The sequence below is a fragment of the Danio rerio genome, chromosome 23, assembly GCF_049306965.1.
Source record: "Danio rerio strain Tuebingen ecotype United States chromosome 23, GRCz12tu, whole genome shotgun sequence".
Lineage (NCBI taxonomy): Eukaryota > Metazoa > Chordata > Actinopteri > Cypriniformes > Danionidae > Danio > Danio rerio.
In genome coordinates, this window is record NC_133198.1 from 374782 (window position 1) to 393381 (window position 18600).

Here is an 18600-nt window from a genome sequence, read left to right on the forward strand (position 1 = left end):
CAACTTCACCTCTATTATCACAGGATTAGATTATTTACATTTAAATTAAATTATTTATGCAATAATCACAAAGTTATTTTACATTTGGCTGTTTAATATCTGCACATGAATAGCACTAGACTTCCTAGTAAACCATAAAGAACTGTTAATTTATTTATTTTTGCTTATAATTTATGCAGATGCTCTACAGAGAAAAAGGTTTGATCCTCCAAGTCCATCTAAATTAATAAAATCTGTCCAAATAGAGCTGCTCAATTCATCTGCTGAAATTAGATTTATATCACAACACACAGTATATTGCAGGAAAACAAAATATTGAAATGTCAGATTTTTACATATTATACATACATATTATGTACTAAACATACATACAGCACATAATATTAGACTAGATGTTCTTCAAGACACTAGTGTTCAGCTTACAGTGACATGTAAAGGCTTCACTAGGGTAATTAGGGTAAAGTTAGGGTAATTAGGCAAGTCATTGTATAACAGTGGTTTGTTCTGGAGACAATCCAACACTAATATTGCTGAAGGGGCGAATAATATTGAGCTTAACATGACTTTAACACTATTAAACACTGCTTTTATTCCTGCCCAAATAAAACAAATAGGACTTTCTCCAGAAGAACAAACATTAGAGGAAACACTGTGAACAACTCCTCAATCTGAGAAACATCATCTGGAAACAAAATCACAGTAAGGTGAATAATTGTGACGTGAACGGTACACTCAAGCAGAGTAAGTCACACTCACAGCACAAAAGACTATTGACATTCTCATTAGAGACAGCACTGAAGAGCTGCATGCAAACACAGCACTCCCCTTTACACCTGCCAATAACTCCGACTCTGCTGAGTAAATACAGATTGATGCTCTTAAAGATCTCTGGACGAGGACAGACAGAGAGCTCTTTTCTTCCTCTCCTCCTCCTGTTGGCAGCGTTTCCAGCCGATCATCCATTTATTTTCCTCTTCTGACACACACACACACACACACACACACACACACACACACACACACAAAGACATCTGCCTGAGCAAAAGCTGTGCATGATGAATGAATGGCCTGATATCTGGACTTCATAGTTTGTTTTGTTTTTAAATGGCATACATAATAAACCCAAGGTATAAACACTTTCCAATGCAAATAAATATTGTACACTGTATGCCAAGCTTATCTTCAAAAAGATAATAAAAAAGTAGTTATAATAAATATAATAAAATAACAATAACAATGAGTAAATAAATAAATGAATAATATAAGACAGAAGAAATTCATTCATTTTCCTTCTGCTTAGTCTCTATTTCAGAAGTCGCCAGAGCGGAATGAACCGTCAACTATTCCAGCATATGTTTTACACAGTGGATACCCTTCTAGCTGCAATCCATTACTGTGAAACACCCAAACACACTCATTCACACACACACACTCATACACTACGGCCAGTGTAGTTGATCAGTTCCCCTATAGCGCATGTGTTTGGACTGTGGGGGAAACCGGAGCACCCGGAGGAAACCCACACCAACACAGGGAGAACATGCAAACTCCACACAGAAACACACACTGACCCAGCCGAGACTCAAACCAGTGACCTTCTGGCTGTAAGTCCCCCCTCACAAATCTCTTTTGAATTCATATTTTTACCAAATTTTAAAAAGAGGAAAAATCAAGAGAAACATAAAAAAAATTGGGAAAAATTAAGTTTATTTTGCAATGTTCAGCTTGAATTTAATCAATCATATTATCTTTCAATTTCTAAATATGTCTGGTGACTAAAATCTTATTGTAATAAATATATCTGTTAAATAAATCTGTTCTGTTTAAATGCACTAGAATACACTGCCTATATTCACTGAGAAATGGAGAAACATTCATTTTCAAAATGGGCTGTACTCAATTATGCTGAGCGCTGAATATTGTCTGTTTATTAAATTCATTTTCTGATTATGTGCATTTTTATTTTTTTTAAAAGAAGAAATAAATAGACAAAATACGAGGAGGACATGCCAAAATGAATGTGCACTGAATGTGCTTTAAGAATAAATCAGATATGTTAAGTCTCTCACCAAGTCTATATCAAATTGATCAAAAGTACAGTAAACATCAATATTAGCTAAATTAACATCTAACCATTTTCTGTGGAAATACATGAGCACTGCATATATAAGGTCACAAGCAATTTATAAGCATTTAACTACACATGTATGCCTTTATATGTGACAAAAGACCCTTTAATTTCAATTTAAAGTAAACAAATCTTTCTAAAAACAAATCCGACTGAGCACAAAGCTTGAAACACAGACACTACACCTACTAAACTGAAAACACTTCTACATATCAAGCCAGACCTCTAACTCTCAGCACACACAACCCAAACGTCTGTCTAAATCTTCAAAGATCAGACATGAAAACACACGCTCAGCGCACAGGACAGCTCATTCACGGAGAAATCTCTTATTCACTGCACTTATATGATATGCAAAATAAATCAGCAGTCATTCTGGCGACTCAAGTGCACGCAGATGTGATCAGCTCAACAATCACACACTGAGAAAAATCTACATTCACACACACACACACACTTTACACGTTTAAATGTCCGTGTAAATCACATCCAGCAGGAATGTACAGTGTGTCAGTATTACGACACTGCTGTGTTTTGCTTTGCAACAGCAGAGATGATGGCGCAGTTACTCACACGATCATGATATAAAGAGGAACATCATCATGTTTACATCAAGAAAAACACACTTCCCTTTGCTTTTTTAACAAAACTGCATGCATTTACACACGTTTATCAACCATGAATTCTGTTCTCCACACTAACATTTTTATTTCATCATAAGAAATTCAAACATCCTGGATGAAAATGTCAGTCACACTAGCTGTGTGTAAATCAGCCGGTGTTGATGCGCATGTTAAATCCCCATAAAAATCTAAATTTAATAAAAAAATATCATTAGAGTTGGAACTAGGGCTGTCAACACACTGGAATTCGATACCAGTCGGTACTGACATTTTTAAAACCTCCATTTCCTGCTAACATTTAATCGTGCATTCTTAACCAGCGCTGATTTGCCATTGTGTTCACGTGCTCAACAGAACTGACTGTGATTGGCTGTGAAGGTCATCAGTTCACTAAACTCACCGCTGTTAACCACAGACGCAGGGACACTAGAGCGTTTTAGAGCCGCCATTCATCAGCGGATCGCACGTGTGTCAGCTTATAGACAAACCAGCTGATCAACGTGACTTTGAAACGCATATAAGCTCAATACAAACCCGTGCTGACGTGTGTGACCATTACGCTTGTGTCTTTTAAAGCAGCATGCTCGTGATCTTAAACATTCACACACAGCACAGCTCATTACTGTCAGTTCCATAGCAGTGGACCAATCAGAAGAGCTCGGAGGCGGGGCAACCGCTGTGAGCTTCTGTTTATAATAGATAGTTGGCATGACAACTGTTTTATTCACCGTTATATCATGGCAGAGGCGCTCATTGAGCCTTTGTCCAGAATATCTTGAGCAATTTGGAGAGGATAAACATTCTGTGTACCCTTCCATGATGTTGTTGTGTCCTGCGAAATGTCCATTTCTGGCACAATTCACACTCCATAATTTGCATCCACACATTTTATTTCATTAAATACTCCGGACAGGCTAATCTAAAACCAACGTACACCACATTATACACCACCTACAGTTATTATTGTGAATTATTCTTCATAATAAGCAGCCTTTTGTGACAACAATCCCTGCTACAGATAAACACCGCGTTTTAAACCTTTCCGTGATGTCGTATCGTGCGAAATGTCCATTTTTGGCACAGCTCGCACTCCATAATCTGCGTCCACACATAAAATCCTCGCTAATTTCGTGAAACACCGCTGTAGAGTGAAGCGTGTGGGTCTCCAGCACGGGTTTTCTCTTACCTGAGCAGACTGGAGAGCGTGTGGGAAGAGCTGTGTCCGCCAGTACCGACATTCCCGGAGGATCCCGCTCCACCGGCGGAGCCCGACCCGGCCGACTGCCGCTTCCCGGACAGGAGCTTCTCAACGGCGGCCAGATTCCCAGTGCGCGCCGCCTCCAGCAGCTCCTGCTCCTTCCCCATCCCTCGGCGGAGAGGCAGACGATCACACGGACACACGGATCCACCGCAGCCCCAAACCACATCCACCCGCCGCTCGACGCGTTTTATCGGCTGGTGAGCTCCGGTGCAGCAGCGGCGGCTCCGTCTGGATTCTTCCCGCTCCAAGCGCCTCAGCTCCGGGGAAACTTTCTCTCCCAGCGCCCGCACAAACTTCCTCTGGCTCCGCTCGACACGTCACTTCCTGACGGGCGCGCTCCTTGGTGACGTCGCGCGAGAATTATAATTATTATGCACAATCATTTAATTACACTAATGACGCATTTAGGGGATTGAAATATATTTATGTGTAAAGTCCAGAAGGGATACAGCTGCGGTTCTTACATCAATACAGCACCGTACAACAATCATCAATATTTCTACATCACTGTGAGGGGGGGATGTTAATAAAATACAACTAAATGGATAATTTAATAATTAAATGAATAATACTCGGTATAATTACTGTTTTACATTATTTTGGAGGGTTGGGGTAATGGTAGATGTTAATAAAATACAATTGAATGGGTAATTTAATAAATAATAGGTGTAATGCTCGGTATAATTATTGTTTTACATTACTGTGAGGGTTGGTGTAGGGGTGGACATTAATAAAGACAATTAATAAACAATTTAATAAATAATATCACTAATTCTGAGCCATATATCCCTTCAAGCTTTATGTGGAGTATCCTGATATTAGCACAAGAAGAATCTGTGACTGTTAATCGGGGATTTGTGGAATAATTACAGCCCTTTTCAGGAGTTTCTTTAAACTGAATCACTATAATGATGTGCACTTTTTAATATTATTGCATATCTTTTTCTACTCAAGATAATAATACTGTAATTATGTTTATTTTAGTGTTTTATTTACTTTTGTTTCATCTATATTTTATTGTTAATTTTAAACTGATTCGTCTGTTTGAATGTGATGTCCATTTACTGATTTATTTATTATTCATTCATTCTTTTATGTTCCTTTGCCTTAGTCACTTTATTCATCAGGGGTCGCCACAGCGGAATGAACCACCAATGATTCCAGCATATGTTTTACACAACGGATGCCTTTACAGCTGCAACCCATCACTGGAAATTATCCATACACACTCATTCACACACATTTTTTAATAAAAATAACCCTGGGTATAATTACTGTTTACACAATATTGTATACATTATATCAGTTCCCCTATAGCGCATGTGTTTGGACTGTGGGGGAAACCGGAGCACCCGGAGGAAACCCACACCAACACGGGGAGAACATGCAAACTCCACACAGAAACACCAACTGACCCAGCCGAGACTCAAACCAGAGACCTTTTTGCTGTGAGGCCACAGTTCGTATGAATTATGCGTATTATTATTGTTATTAATAGTGGCTTGAAAATTAGGTTTCAAGTAGTCAAAATCATTTTAATCAATTTTAAAATAAAAGAAACAATTTGACTTATGTAACCTGACCATGCTAAAATAATCAGTGCAAATATCTATTATTTGCATTGTATATATTAAATTATATTTATTATTAAAATGAAACAAATAAGTAATTAATATTTGATTAAAATAAATAAATAAATGGGCAATATATTCAAACAAACAAATCAGTGAAAAATAAAAAAATACATTTACTCAAGTTAATAAAATAAAAAAGTAAACAAATACTCCTTATGGACATTTTAGGTACATATCGTTTAGTTGAAATGGGATAATTTGAAATAACATCATTAATTAGCCTATTATTATTATTATTATTTAAATATAAGCATAAAATTTTAACTATATGCAAGGGGTACATTTAAATAATTAAATGTGATTTAATCATTTGTGAATATCTATCAAATAAATATATAATTATGAATAATTAAAGGGTTTCTGCAATTAAACTAAAAGCTCGAGTGAATTTTGATGGATTAAATCAGTTATTAGTCCCTGTTTGTTTGTTTGTTTGTTTGTTTGTTTGTTTGTTTGTTTGTTTGTTTGTTTGTTTGTTTGTTTGTTTGTAACTGTAAGCACAGTGTTTATGTTTCAACTATTTATAATGTTTAAAGTGGCTGACAATAATAAATATTCGTATTAATAGGAATTAATCTGCCTTGTTTTTGAACTGTGCAGAGCTGCTTCATTGGGCCTACTACACTTCTGCATTTCAGTACTGCTCCTTATGGTGGTTCTTGAAGAGACATTTTTTCTGAGGTGGTCCTTGATGAAAGAAATCTGAGAACCGCTGCTTTAATGTATAGTATTGTGCGCCACCAAGTGTTTGACGTGGCTGTGCACGCTTGTGCGGACTCTTATTTTGTAGTTTAACCGGATATGCTCGTGTTTACTTTGTCGGTCTGAGGCGCTCGTCAGAGAACACTCGTTGGATTTTTGTGTTTTTAAACATTATTTTCAACGCGGTTGTCGGTCTTAGGTATGTTTTGATTTTTTTTATGAATTCACGGTTTTATTTTGTCTAACAAGTGTTAAATCCGGCCCCAAATACACATAGCATCGTAAGTTACGATGATCGTTAAGTTACCGTTTTCACCTAAAGTAAACTATCATTACATTGAAGATGACCGAGTGTAACGTTAATACAGCTAATGCACATTAGATAGAGCCCTGTTTAATCGCGTTGTTTACGATCAATAACAATGATATATGGGGACTTAATGGATATTTAGAGGTAAAGTAGGTTTTATATCCGCACACTGGTGCATTTAGCAGTCTCTATATTGTTTAGCATGTTACTCTGAATATTGGATCTGAATTAGCATGCAAGTATGACTTGTAAACAACATTAACACTGTCTAATTGACTGTGAACAATGCTGTACTTTGATAGTCATTTGCTGCTAATATCATTTCCCTATTTACAATACTTTTCTGACATTATATTGAGGAGAATGTCTGAATATCAGAATATACAACCAACTTCACCTCTATATGTTTTATAGAAGACACAGACTAAATTATAAACTGTAATGACAGTATTGACATTGTAAGCAACAGTTCACCCTAAAATTACAATTCTGTCATCATTTACTCTTGCTTTACTTGTTTTAAACCTTTATGAGTTTCTTTCTTCTGTTGAACACAAAAGAAGATGTTTTGAAGAATGCTAGAAGCCGGTAACCGCTGACTTCTGTAGGGTTTGTTTTTCCTATTATAAGTCAATGGTTGCCTGTTTACACATTTTTTCCCCTTAAATGTTCCTTAAATCTTTTTCTTAATTTTGTAAACCAACAACAAATTGCTCTCTCTTTTCAAAGATTGTATATTATATAATTAAATATTAAAATCAAATAAATAATCATTTGATTAGAATAATTAATTAAATACATGTGCATTAAAATTATATATGTATATATATATATATATATATATATATATATATATATATATATATAAACATTTTTTAAAAATTGTAATGAATGGTTGCTCTCTTTTTTTGTAATATGACAATTTGTTCTACATAATTGCTTTTTGTAATCTTTGTAATTTTTTTTTACATTCAATAGTATTCATCCAGAGTAATTCTTACAAAAAAAAAAAAATATATATATATATATATATATATATATATATATTGCAATCATGAAACACAAGCAAGGCTTCTTGAGATATTTTAGATATTTGGACTAGAAACAGACACTCTGAGTTAGAACAGTGTTATTGCAGTGCTCAGTTGTAATTGGATCAGGGACTCCCGCTCATGTGTTGCAGATAAACACACTACAGCAGTGTCCATTATTTCCACATTCCCTTTCCCTGATCCATCAGCTGAAATCATGGCAGACCCGGCCCGTGTGAAACCTGAAGCGGGCACATCGGTGGACAGACCCAAACCGGGCGAGGGGTCCAGTGAGGGTCCGGAGGGCAGCAGTAAGAGCTCTGACCCTGCTGCGGGACAGACTGCTGTAAAAGAGGAGGGCAAGACGCTCAGTCAGGTCTCTGCCTCTTCATTCTGCATCCTCAATGAATTCAGTTTCATTCTCATGCAAATAAATCAACCATGCATCACTGTGTTCCTCAGAGGCCTGCTGAAGATGCTGGTGATGAAGAGGAGGAGGGATCTTCATCTCTGCATCCTCCTCCTGCCAAAAAGCTGAAAGTGGAGCCGCACGACAAGAAGAAGGAGAAACGCCACAAAGTGGATGAAGACGAAATCCAGAAGATGCAGTGAGCTGTGTGTGTGTGTGTGTGTGTGTGTGTGTGTTGTGTGTGTGTGTGTGTAGCTGTAAACTGATAATAACACTAATAGACGTGTTTGTGTTTCAGAGTTTTAGTATCATCGTTCTCTGAAGAGCAGCTGAACCGCTATGAGATGTACAGGCGCTCGGCGTTCCCTAAGGCAGCTATTAAAAGAGTGAGTCTTTAAATTAAAAACAGGTCTTAAAAAGAATTCAGAGTTGATCAATCTGTTTAGAGAAAGTATTAAAGTCTTTTACAGCTGGTAAATATTGTGTCTGTTTGGATTATTCAGTGTGTGGCTGTCTGCCTAAGTTTAATTTGTGAATATTGGGCAACATGGTGTTGCAGTGGGTAGCATAATCGCCTCACAGTAAGAAGGTCACTGGTTTGAGTCTTAGCTGGGTCAGTTGGTGTTTCTGTGTGGAGTTTGCATGTTCTCCCCGTGTTGGCGTGGGTTTCCTCCAGGTGCTCCAGTCCAAACACATGCGCTATAGGGGAACTGATTGTAGTGTATGCGTGTGTGTGTGTGTGAATGAGTGTGTATGGATGTTTCCCAGTGATGGGTTGCTGAATACATATGCTGAAAAAGTTGGCGGTTCATTCCGCTGTGGCGAGCCCTGATTAATAAAGGGACAAAGCTGAAAAGAAAATGGCAGCATTGTTATTCCTGCAAGAAGGTCTCTGGTTTGAGTCTCGGCTGGTTCAGTTGGGGCTTCTGTGTGGAGTTTGCATGTTCTCCCGGCATTCGTGTGGGTTTTCTTCAGGTGCTCCGGTTTCCCCCACAGTCCAAACACACGCGCTATAGGGGAATTGGGTGGGCTAAATTGTATGTAATGTGAATGAGTGTGTAAGAGTGTTTCCCAGATATGGGTTGCAGCTGGAAGGGCATCCGCTGCGTAAAACATATGCTGGATAAGTTGTCGGTTCATTCCACTGTGGCGACCCCGGATTAATAAAGAGACTAAGCTGAAAAGAAACTGAATGTTATTCCTGCTGGTCTACAGGCGCCCCCTGCTGGAAGTCCATCAATTCTTTCATATTGAGTGTGAGTGATGCATTAGTTTAGGCGCAGGCGTGTCATGTAGCATCATTTCACTGAAACAGATCATCATTTTTAATGATTCAGGCTGTTTTTATATCATTAACTGCCCACACTAATGTTGATTAAATCTTTGTGTGGATGATGATGAAAGAACAGTTGTAGCCTGTGATGGAGCAAATAAACAGATCACTCCCACCGTTCTGAATTATCTTGCATTGAAAAGCGAGTTAGCACCAGCTAAGACTCTTTAGTTATGCGTAACTGCACAGTCTGTGTTTGGTAACTATACTGTACGCTAAAATGTGCTCAATATTACTGGTTAGAACGAATCAATTCTTCAATCGAGAAGCGTTTTCTAGACAAGAATCAAACATTTTCAGAAATAATGAGTCAAAATGAAGTGAGTTTTTCATTAAAACAAGCAGAGTAATCTTGTGTCAAAAGGCAAAACAAGATTATTTCGCTCACTCCTTTGATTTGCAGACTGTTTTGCTTGTTTTAACTTCATTTTGACTCGTTTGTTTGTACAAGACGTGAGTTGAATGCACTATATACACCATTATACCTCAAAATAGCACAGAATAGTGCATGAGCGTGTGATTATCGATGCATCTTCTTTGTCTTGGAGTTAAACAGATTTCTTTCTGTCCTCCAGCTGATTCAGTCCATCACCGGATCATCGGTCTCTCAAAACGTGGTCATCGCCATGTCCGGAATCGCCAAAGTGTTTGCTGGAGAGATTGTTGAAGAAGGTTAGTGACACGCTGCTCTGCAGACACTCTTATTTGTCTTGTTTCTAGTCCAAAAGCTAAAGCTCAAACTCTTCACCTCAATCTGTGTTCAGTAAATGTGCTGTAAGATATAATGTGGTCAGTTCAAACTAACCATCAAGACTTTCAGACAGTGTGAGACTGATAACGGCAGCCAGAGGAGAGAATACTGTCAGATTACCTGTCCTGCATTACACACACCTCACACACACACGCGGGAGTTCAGTTACTGATGCGCAGATGACATAACGCATAGAGAAACACATATAAATGTGCACACCTTTACAAATATTCTTAATATTTAAAACGTTCACGTATTTAAGATGCTGATGAGCGTTAAACACATCATTACAGTGCTGTGAAGAGCTCCATGACGCTCTGCTGATCGTCTCCGTGATGCATTTCTCTTGCTTGTCTTCAGCTCTGGATGTGTGTGAGAAGTGGGGGGACACTCCACCTCTGCAGCCCAAACACATGAGGGAAGCCGTGCGGAGACTGAAGAGCCGAGAGCAGATTCCCAGCTCCAAACACAAACACATCCTCTTCCACTGAACAGCATCACGGAGAAACAGGACTGGACATCTCTCCGCTGTAAACAGTAATGATGATGTAGAAAAGAGGATTTGTTTTATTATTATTATTATTATTATTATGAAATACTTTGTTGCCTAATGTTGGTTTAGTTTTGATGCCGTGTGTGTTTTGGAAAGCACATCTAATGTTATCTCCTCATGTTTTGATGAAAGAATGTGAAATTAAATGTTTGTACTAAACCCTGCAGTTCTTCACTCTTATTAGGATGAGGATTATTTCAATATTAGGACTGGGTGAAGCAGACTCAGACTAAAAGGCAGCAAACATAAAGACATCAGGCAAAGAAAAGGAATCAGATGTCGGGTGGAGTGCGGCGTGTCCCACCCTACGTGACGTCACGCGACTCAGAACAAGCAGTGGTGTAATACAGTGGTGGGAGTCGCTTGGTGATTTAAAAAACTCAAATAAATGTTACTGAACTATTATGATGACCATATTTTATCCATAACCTACAGAAGATACAAATAGCCGTTTTTAATAGTAAACAACAACATGCAAATGATTAGCCCTCAGCCTTTACATGATCTTCACAGGATCAGTGTGTTTACATTGGATCATCCACACAGCACTCGCGTCAGCTGCAGCAGATTTTACAGCACCGCGATAAACTTTCTGACACCTTTATGGCACTGGAGTACATTAAAAATAACTACAGACCACAACTGAACACTGAGGATGATCTCTGAGTGCCGGTCTCCGAAATTAAACCAAGAATAGACTTGTGCTGAACACAGAGAGTGATATGCAATAAAAGCCCCGTCTACTCCATATTCAGTCTCAACTGAGAGCACATCAACACACTGAGATAAAAGCCTCGGCAGCTTCTGATTCACCATGACTTCTCAAGTCACCATGAGCCAGATGTTGCTGCATACTTTATTACGGTGAATGTAAGTGTTTCAGTAGTGTTGTGTGTGTGTGTCACCAATGGTTTGATGCTGAAATCTTGTGCGGTGTGTTGTTAGGAGCTAGGTACACTCAGAACACACTCCGTTTGTATATGAACACTCAGAGTTCCAGCGGTTTCATGAACAGCAGATTCTGGGACTTTTTAAAGCATTCATTTTAAATCAAGCACCTCCGCGCTTCACACTGCCAGCATATGCAGCGCCATGGAAGACCTCACTGTACCTAATATTTCACTCACACTTAATATTTACATTAAAATAGCAATGATCAGGATACATTCGTTCATTTTCCTTCAGCTGAGTCCCTTATTTATCAGGGGTCACCACAGCGGAATGAACTGTCAACTATTCCAGCATATGTTTTACACAGCGGATGGCCTTCCTGATGCAATCCAGTACTGGGAAACACCCATACACCCTCATTCACACACACACTCATACACTACGGCCAGTGTAGTTGATCAGTTCCCCTATAGCGCATGTGTTTGGACTGTGGGGGGAGTTCTTGTGTAAGATGTAAGTGTAAGGTTTATAAATGAAGAATTTCTCGTTTGTTTTTGGTTCATTTTCTGAAAGCAGAACAGCACAATTGTTGAAATAACATCATAAACGTTAAACTCAAGCACCTCTGTTTGTTTTTAAGCTCTTCCCATGCCTTGAATTCACATGTGTGAAACTTGAAGCACTTTCAAGACTCATGGGAACCCAGAACACTTGGTTTTATCAAAACATGCAACCGTTGTTTGATAAAAGAAATGCATTTTTAACCTTTAAGAAACATTTTATTGATAATAATCATTGATCTTGACATATTTCCACACAGTTATGGTTCACAGAACCAACAAAATATCAGCTTTGTTTGAATGTTTTGTTCCAGGTGGTGAGATAAAGCATGAGAGAAGACTAAAACACAGTAATGAAGCGATCACAGGTCTAAATAAACCTCAGAGAAGCAACACCATGAGGGAAAACCCCAACTCAGACTTACAGAAAACGTCCTGTAATCCTACATTTCCACACTTTCTGCTGCCCTAAACATTGATCTGCTCTAATTTACTATGACCTTTTATGTGAAGCTGCTTTGACACCATCTACATTGTAAAAGCGCTGTACAAATAAAAGTGAACTGAATTGAATTGATCTGGGCGACTAATCAGATTTTCTTCATCTCAGATGTTCTCTAGAAACTCGTTTTGACAGCTGTGTTTCCATCCTAACATGCAAATAGATGCAAATTATGCGCAAAACTGCAATATTGCTTAAAATATCCGTGAATAAATGTTAGCGGTTAAAAACTAAATCACATCACGCATACTGATGAAGCTCAGAGTTTATCTGCATTTATTCTCAGCAAATAAAACCTTTTATCCTGGTAATTATGCGCATATGTTTTATATGAATGTTTTCCAAATTTATAGACATCTTGGCATCTATATGAAGCACATTTTACGTTATAAGTGAAGTTTATTTATAAGCTAATTTCAGAGGATCTCGTGCTTATGATTGACCACAGCCGGTCCCTCATTATCCTGTTCATGATTGACCAATCAGACGATCCCTAAGTCACTACAAATACCCTGAGCTCCATATCACAGCCATCTTGGTTTTGAAGAGTCCCCCCTTCCACCCCTACAGTTTATGTGCATTTTTATTTTTATCAAATACAACCTTTTATCCTACTAGTTGTGCACATGTTTTTATGCACGTTTTCCAAGTTTATAGACATCTATATTAAGCTGTTTTTGCACAATAATCATTGCTGGATGGAAACACAGCTACTGCAGATTCACATTAGTTGATGAATCTGATGTTAATCTTCAAGTTGGTGTTAAAATGACCGACTTTGGTATCTAATCTGAGCAGATCTGTTCTGAAACATTAAACTAGTGTGAGCATTACTGAGAAATATTAACTAAACAATCATCCAACAAATCATTCAGTTCATCAGCGCACACACACACACACACGTCAATTTAGTACCAAACACACAGTTAAAAACAGCACAGTTAGTCAAATCAGAACAAACAGCACTCGCTCTGATCCCTCATCTACAGTTAAAGTCCTCAAATAAAGCTTCCACATTAATGATGATGATGATGATGATGCACTTGTGAGAGAATTCAAGTAAACTCATGCATAAAACACAGAGGTCGTTTTCTTCCATGCACTGAATGAAGTTGTTTTTGTATTATTAATTCTACACTAACATCTACTGAGAATGTCTTCATACGACTGTAACCCACAGGAGTCTGGAAGACACAAGAGTCTAAATACACCAACAGAGAGAGCTTAGTGTATCTGAACGCTACACATTTGACTGACAGCTGAAGCACAGACACGCTCCAGGTCTTAAACACCTTCAAAATTAAAGCACCTCTACATTTAAAGCAATCACTTTGTCCCATTTTGATGCTTGCTGATAGATCGGTCCAGATGTGCACCGCAAACAGCGCTGTTCTCATCTACACACTCATACATCAAGAAGCATTTGTAGACGGGAATAAAATACTGTCTTGCTTTCAAAAATAATGAGTCAAAATAAAGAGAGTTTCTCATTAAAACATGCAGAATAATCTGACAGTGGGGGAGGCGGAATAATCTTGTTTTTCCTTTTGACAAAAATTAATATAAAAAAAAATTATATAAAATAAAAAATAAAATAGAATAAAAAACTAAATTTAGTACAAATAAATAAAAAATATTATAAAATAAAATAAATGTCCATTTCTGACACTGAGGAAAACCATCATGCTTTGGTGAATCAAAAACTGAGACACACACAAGCCATAAAAACAAAATCACAATGAAAAAATTATGATAATACAATTAAAAACTGGCCAAAGTTAATTACATTAACTAAGATTATTACATTATAGTCATAGCCATGAATGAAGCGATGACAATTATAACTAAAAAAGCCTAAATTAAAAGAGAAGCTCAAGTTTTTTTAAGATGAGCTGAAAGATGTATTGACTGATGTTACAACAAAAATCAAAGTTATGAACTAAAATAAAGTCAGCTTTTAACAATTAACAAAATGACAAGTAAACAGAGACGTTAACTCAACGTGATCATCTCGTCTCACCTGTTACGTATGACTTTTATTAACTCATCGATGATTTACCAAAGTGTGATTTGTTTTACTGCATTGTGGAAATGGACATCCGGGATGCTCACTTGTGACTAGTTTTCAATTTATAAAGCACAATCAATAAAATTAAACTTCTGATATGTGTTATTTTCCAAAAAAACAAACTAAAACAACTCTAAACATCATTCTCTCCAACATTGCTTAGTAAAAAACCTTAAAACACATCGCCTCAGAGCAAATCAATACTAACACACACTAGTTTTCCTCTACACACGAGTCTCAGAGTTGATGTAGTGTAACAGACTGCAGGAATACTGTCAATCAAAGAACTCTGAGGACAACACAACACATCTGGAGCTGTCTGAAGGCGTCAGACGACACACAGGTCAGTAATACTGAAGAAATGTGCGCAGCGGCTCATATGGCACTGATGCTCAGACATCTGTACACAAGCAGTTTAACCACCGGTGGGTTATAGTTACCAGACTATAGTACCACAGTAAACCTCAGAGGACGGCTGATCTTCACCACTGAGACAGTGCAGCAACAGCAATTCAGGAACACACACACACACACACATGCATGCACGCTAACACACGTACACACTCATGCTCACACATAAACATGCATACGCACACACACAAACACACGCATACATACACACTCACGTATACACACACTCGCACAAATGCAGGAACATTGTGATGTCTTGATCTGCAGACATGTCTTGACTATGGTGCAGTCACTACATCCACAGCTCTCTCCTGAAGCCTGTCCTCTGCTCTTGCCCTCCGCCAGCACTGCTTTACCCTTCAGATCAGGGGTTTACCAGCCACAGCAGTGATATGAAGTGTTCAGCTCACACTCTCAGCACTAATAACCCTGCTGAATCTGTGTTTCTCCATCCTGATATATTCCAGCTGGACACACTGTGGAGTGGCTCATCACAGTGAGCAGCGTCTCCAACAGCAGAGTTATCAGTGGAGCACCTTCAGTGTCTATACAGTCAGCTCACTGGGCTTCAGAACACAGCCCGTACGTCTAGCAGCACTACGAGGACAACACTCGCACACGTCTACGACATCTGACAGCTTCACAGAGTCTTGAGAACTATAACCAGTAATGTGCAAGAAGCTCACCGACCAGAAGCGGGCAGTGAAAGAGAGATAGAGAGAGAGAGAGAGTGTGTGTGTGTGTGTGTTTTATTTCTGACCTCAGATCAGATCTGTCACAATGAAAGTCTACTATACAGGAAGACTGTAGAGGATCATTAAAGGAACACTGCAGGAACACGGCTCATTTTACAGCTCTCCTACAGTTCAATCGTAATATGATAATGATAATTGTATTAATTACAAAACAAATTACATTTAATTAATGACTAAAAGGTGTAATAAAGTCAATGCTTTGAGGGATATTTAGTGTATTTTGACCTATAGTATCCTCTGATTATTATTTCAGCGGTTTCTCTACACTGTATAATATATATCCATGTCCATTCTGTATTTTGTCATTCATATTTTCATTTTTCTCCATTTGCGATGTCGTTTAATGATTGTTTTTTTCATGCATAAGCTAATTGGCACAATTATGCATCCATAATTAATATGATTTTTTATTTTCATTATTAACATTATTATTTATCCAAATCATCCAATAACTTCATATTATTATTATAAGATACAGATCAGAGGAAATCATTTCTCACTATTAAAGGGCTGACCCCTCCATACATCTTGTTTTGACGTCCTTCAGGGGATCAACCATTAAATAGGGGTGCAATTAATCCCCCCTGTAATACACATACAATTTAATTTGACCATTTTTAATTATAAGTATTATTTTGGGGGTTTCACCTTTATCATGATAGGACAGTAGAGATTTCAGACAGGAAAGCATTGGGAGCAGAGAGAGGGGAAGGATCGGGATAGACCTCGAGCAGAGAGCACGTCAGTGCTATATGTTGGTGCACAATACCACTAGCCTACTGGCGCAGACTAAATTTGACCATATTTAATCCATTCAGCCAATCTAGTTGAAGCACTTTTAGCTTAGCATAAATAATTGAATCGGATTAGACCATTAGCATCTCTCTCAAAAAACATCATTAAAATTAATAAGGTGATTTGTAAAATGAGCCTATTTCCCTAAAAAGTGCTCCTAGTGCTCCTTTAAGGCAGTGTTTCCCAGCCTTGTTCCTGGAGGCACACCAACACCTATTGTGGATGTCTGCCTTATCTGAGCCATTAGCTGCGTCCCAAATCGCATACTTATGCACTATTCTACGCCATTTTGTAGTATGAATAGTGCAAGTAGTGTGTTCACACTGAAAACTCTAATAATAATAAGTGCACTTTAATTACCCGGATGATGCACTCATTCAGCCGCTAAAGTGAAGTGTGTAGTGATGGACACGTCACGCACTCAACCACCGCAGGTTTGCTCACGTAGCAGAAGAGGCGGAGCTATCGGACGCACATGTTGGATAACTTTATTTATTTTGGATGTTGAGAGCAAAATTCTCCTACGAGAGTGATTATAGCGCCTCCTGATGGTGAATGCGGTTATACTCACAGCAGGTATTATTTGATAATTCGGTCATTTATTTCACTGATTTGGCGACCGTCAAACATCATCAGGGAAACGGTTTGAATTTCCGCTTAGTAAAAAAACATTAGTGTGCCATTTGGGACGCCACTACATACATATACTGTACTGTTGAGTGTGTAAGTGCATAAGTAGATAGTGCATGAATGCATAGTGTATAGTGTGCCATTTGGGACGCAGCCATTATCTTCAGGTTTTGGTCTCCTCTGATGTCCTGATGAGCTGATTCAGGTGTGTTTGATTAGGGAGAGGTTGAAAATGTGTGCTGTTGGTGTGTCTTCAGGAACAGGGTTGGGAAACATAATCTAAATATGAACAATATGGTAAAGTTAATGTGTGTCCCATGTTTAGATGATCTAAATAAACTAAAGGAAGGCTTGTGTATCTTCATGTGTATCTCGTAGTTTCCCAGCCCTGTTCCTGGAGGCACACCAGCAGCACATGTTGTGGATGTCTGTTATATCTGACTCAGTAACTTGAGGTTTTGGAGTCTCTTCAATTAGGGAGAGATTAAACATGTGTGAGGCAATGCAGTGGCGCAGTAGGTAGTGCTGTGGCCTCACAGCAAGAAGGTCTCTGATTCACGCCTCGGCTGGGTCAGTTGGTGTTTCTTTGTGGAGTTTTGGAGGTTGAAAATGTTTACTGTTAATGTGCCTTCGGGAACAGGGTCGGGAAACACTGCTTTAAGGTGCGGGAAGGGATGGATTATAACCTTCTAGTCAGCAAACGCATATGTGTCTTGTTCTTATTTACAAGATTATTTTCCTCCTGTGCCGCAGTGAGACTGACGTCTGCGTTTTTCCCTTTGTTCCTCATCATAAAGTGAAGGACGGGTTGTGTTTTCTGACTTCCTGAAGCAGACGCTCGCGCTCACACACAGCTTTATCCAGAGCCGACTGAACGTCAGCGAGTCTGGCCTCCAGAGACTGAAACAGAGAAACAGAAATGCTTTGAAACTTGTGTTCGATTCCATTGAAACAATCAAAGTCAAGTGCAAACAAACCCTAAGAGGAGATTTAAACAGCAGGTGCATTCGATACACCTTCATTCATGAATAATTAAGGAGGTCTGGGCTTCAGATGTGTAACTAAAATATCAAATGGCGCTGTCGGCATGCAAGAGTCTCCTCATGTTCTTAAGTGAAATCGTAGCTCTGGGAAAATCACGATCTCGAGCACTACACATGTGATTCACAGCTAGATTTGATGCTGAAACTGTCCTGATAGTCATTGGCTGATTGACCTGTTTAGAGTTTTCTGAGGTTATATTAAGGTGTAAG

General features: G+C 38.5%; 3 protein-coding genes across 42 annotated transcripts in view; 1 reads left to right on the plus strand and 2 right to left on the minus strand.

The window, feature by feature from the left end:
• Positions 1 to 4313, minus strand: part of LOC101885863 (ankyrin repeat and SAM domain-containing protein 1A) — a 134530-nt gene extending 130217 nt beyond the window's left edge. For all 36 annotated transcript variants that reach the window (XR_012398911.1, XR_012398908.1, XR_012398905.1 and 33 more), the window contains exon 1: positions 3938 to 4313. Coding sequence is in view for 11 of the 36 variants with exons in the window: in XM_073939597.1 (XP_073795698.1) it covers positions 3938 to 4116 (179 nt within the window). In the remaining 25 variants the exon portion in view is untranslated. The remainder of the gene's footprint in view (positions 1 to 3937) is intronic.
• Positions 4314 to 6453: 2140 nt separating this feature from the next.
• taf11 (TAF11 RNA polymerase II, TATA box binding protein (TBP)-associated factor) lies at positions 6454 to 12763 on the plus strand. 5 transcript variants are annotated; one of them, XM_073938273.1, is made up of 6 exons: positions 6454 to 6802; positions 7842 to 8065; positions 8152 to 8297; positions 8397 to 8484; positions 10007 to 10103; positions 10543 to 12763. In XM_073938273.1, the coding sequence occupies exons 2-6, from the start codon at positions 7907 to 7909 to the stop codon at positions 10671 to 10673; spliced, it is 621 nt and encodes a 206-aa protein (XP_073794374.1). In that variant the 5' UTR covers positions 6454 to 6802; positions 7842 to 7906; the 3' UTR covers positions 10674 to 12763.
• Positions 12764 to 17873: 5110 nt separating this feature from the next.
• bltp3a (bridge-like lipid transfer protein family member 3A) overlaps positions 17874 to 18600 on the minus strand; it is a 31347-nt gene continuing 30620 nt past the window's right edge. The window contains exon 21 of the mRNA XM_001921432.9: positions 17874 to 18247. Within this exon, the coding sequence (XP_001921467.4) occupies positions 18137 to 18247 (111 nt within the window). The 3' untranslated portion in view covers positions 17874 to 18136. The remainder of the gene's footprint in view (positions 18248 to 18600) is intronic.

Excerpts from the sequence above, each read along its gene's own strand:
- taf11 (XM_073938273.1), top strand. The coding sequence starts at position 7,907 with ATGGCAGACCCGGCCCGTGTGAAACCTGAAGCGGGCACATCGGTGGAC. Across the intron at positions 8,066-8,151 it reads AGGGCAAGACGCTCAGTCAG|AGGCCTGCTGAAGATGCTGG; the intron begins GTCTCTGCCTCT and ends TGTGTTCCTCAG. Across the intron at positions 8,298-8,396 it reads GACGAAATCCAGAAGATGCA|AGTTTTAGTATCATCGTTCT; the intron begins GTGAGCTGTGTG and ends TTTGTGTTTCAG.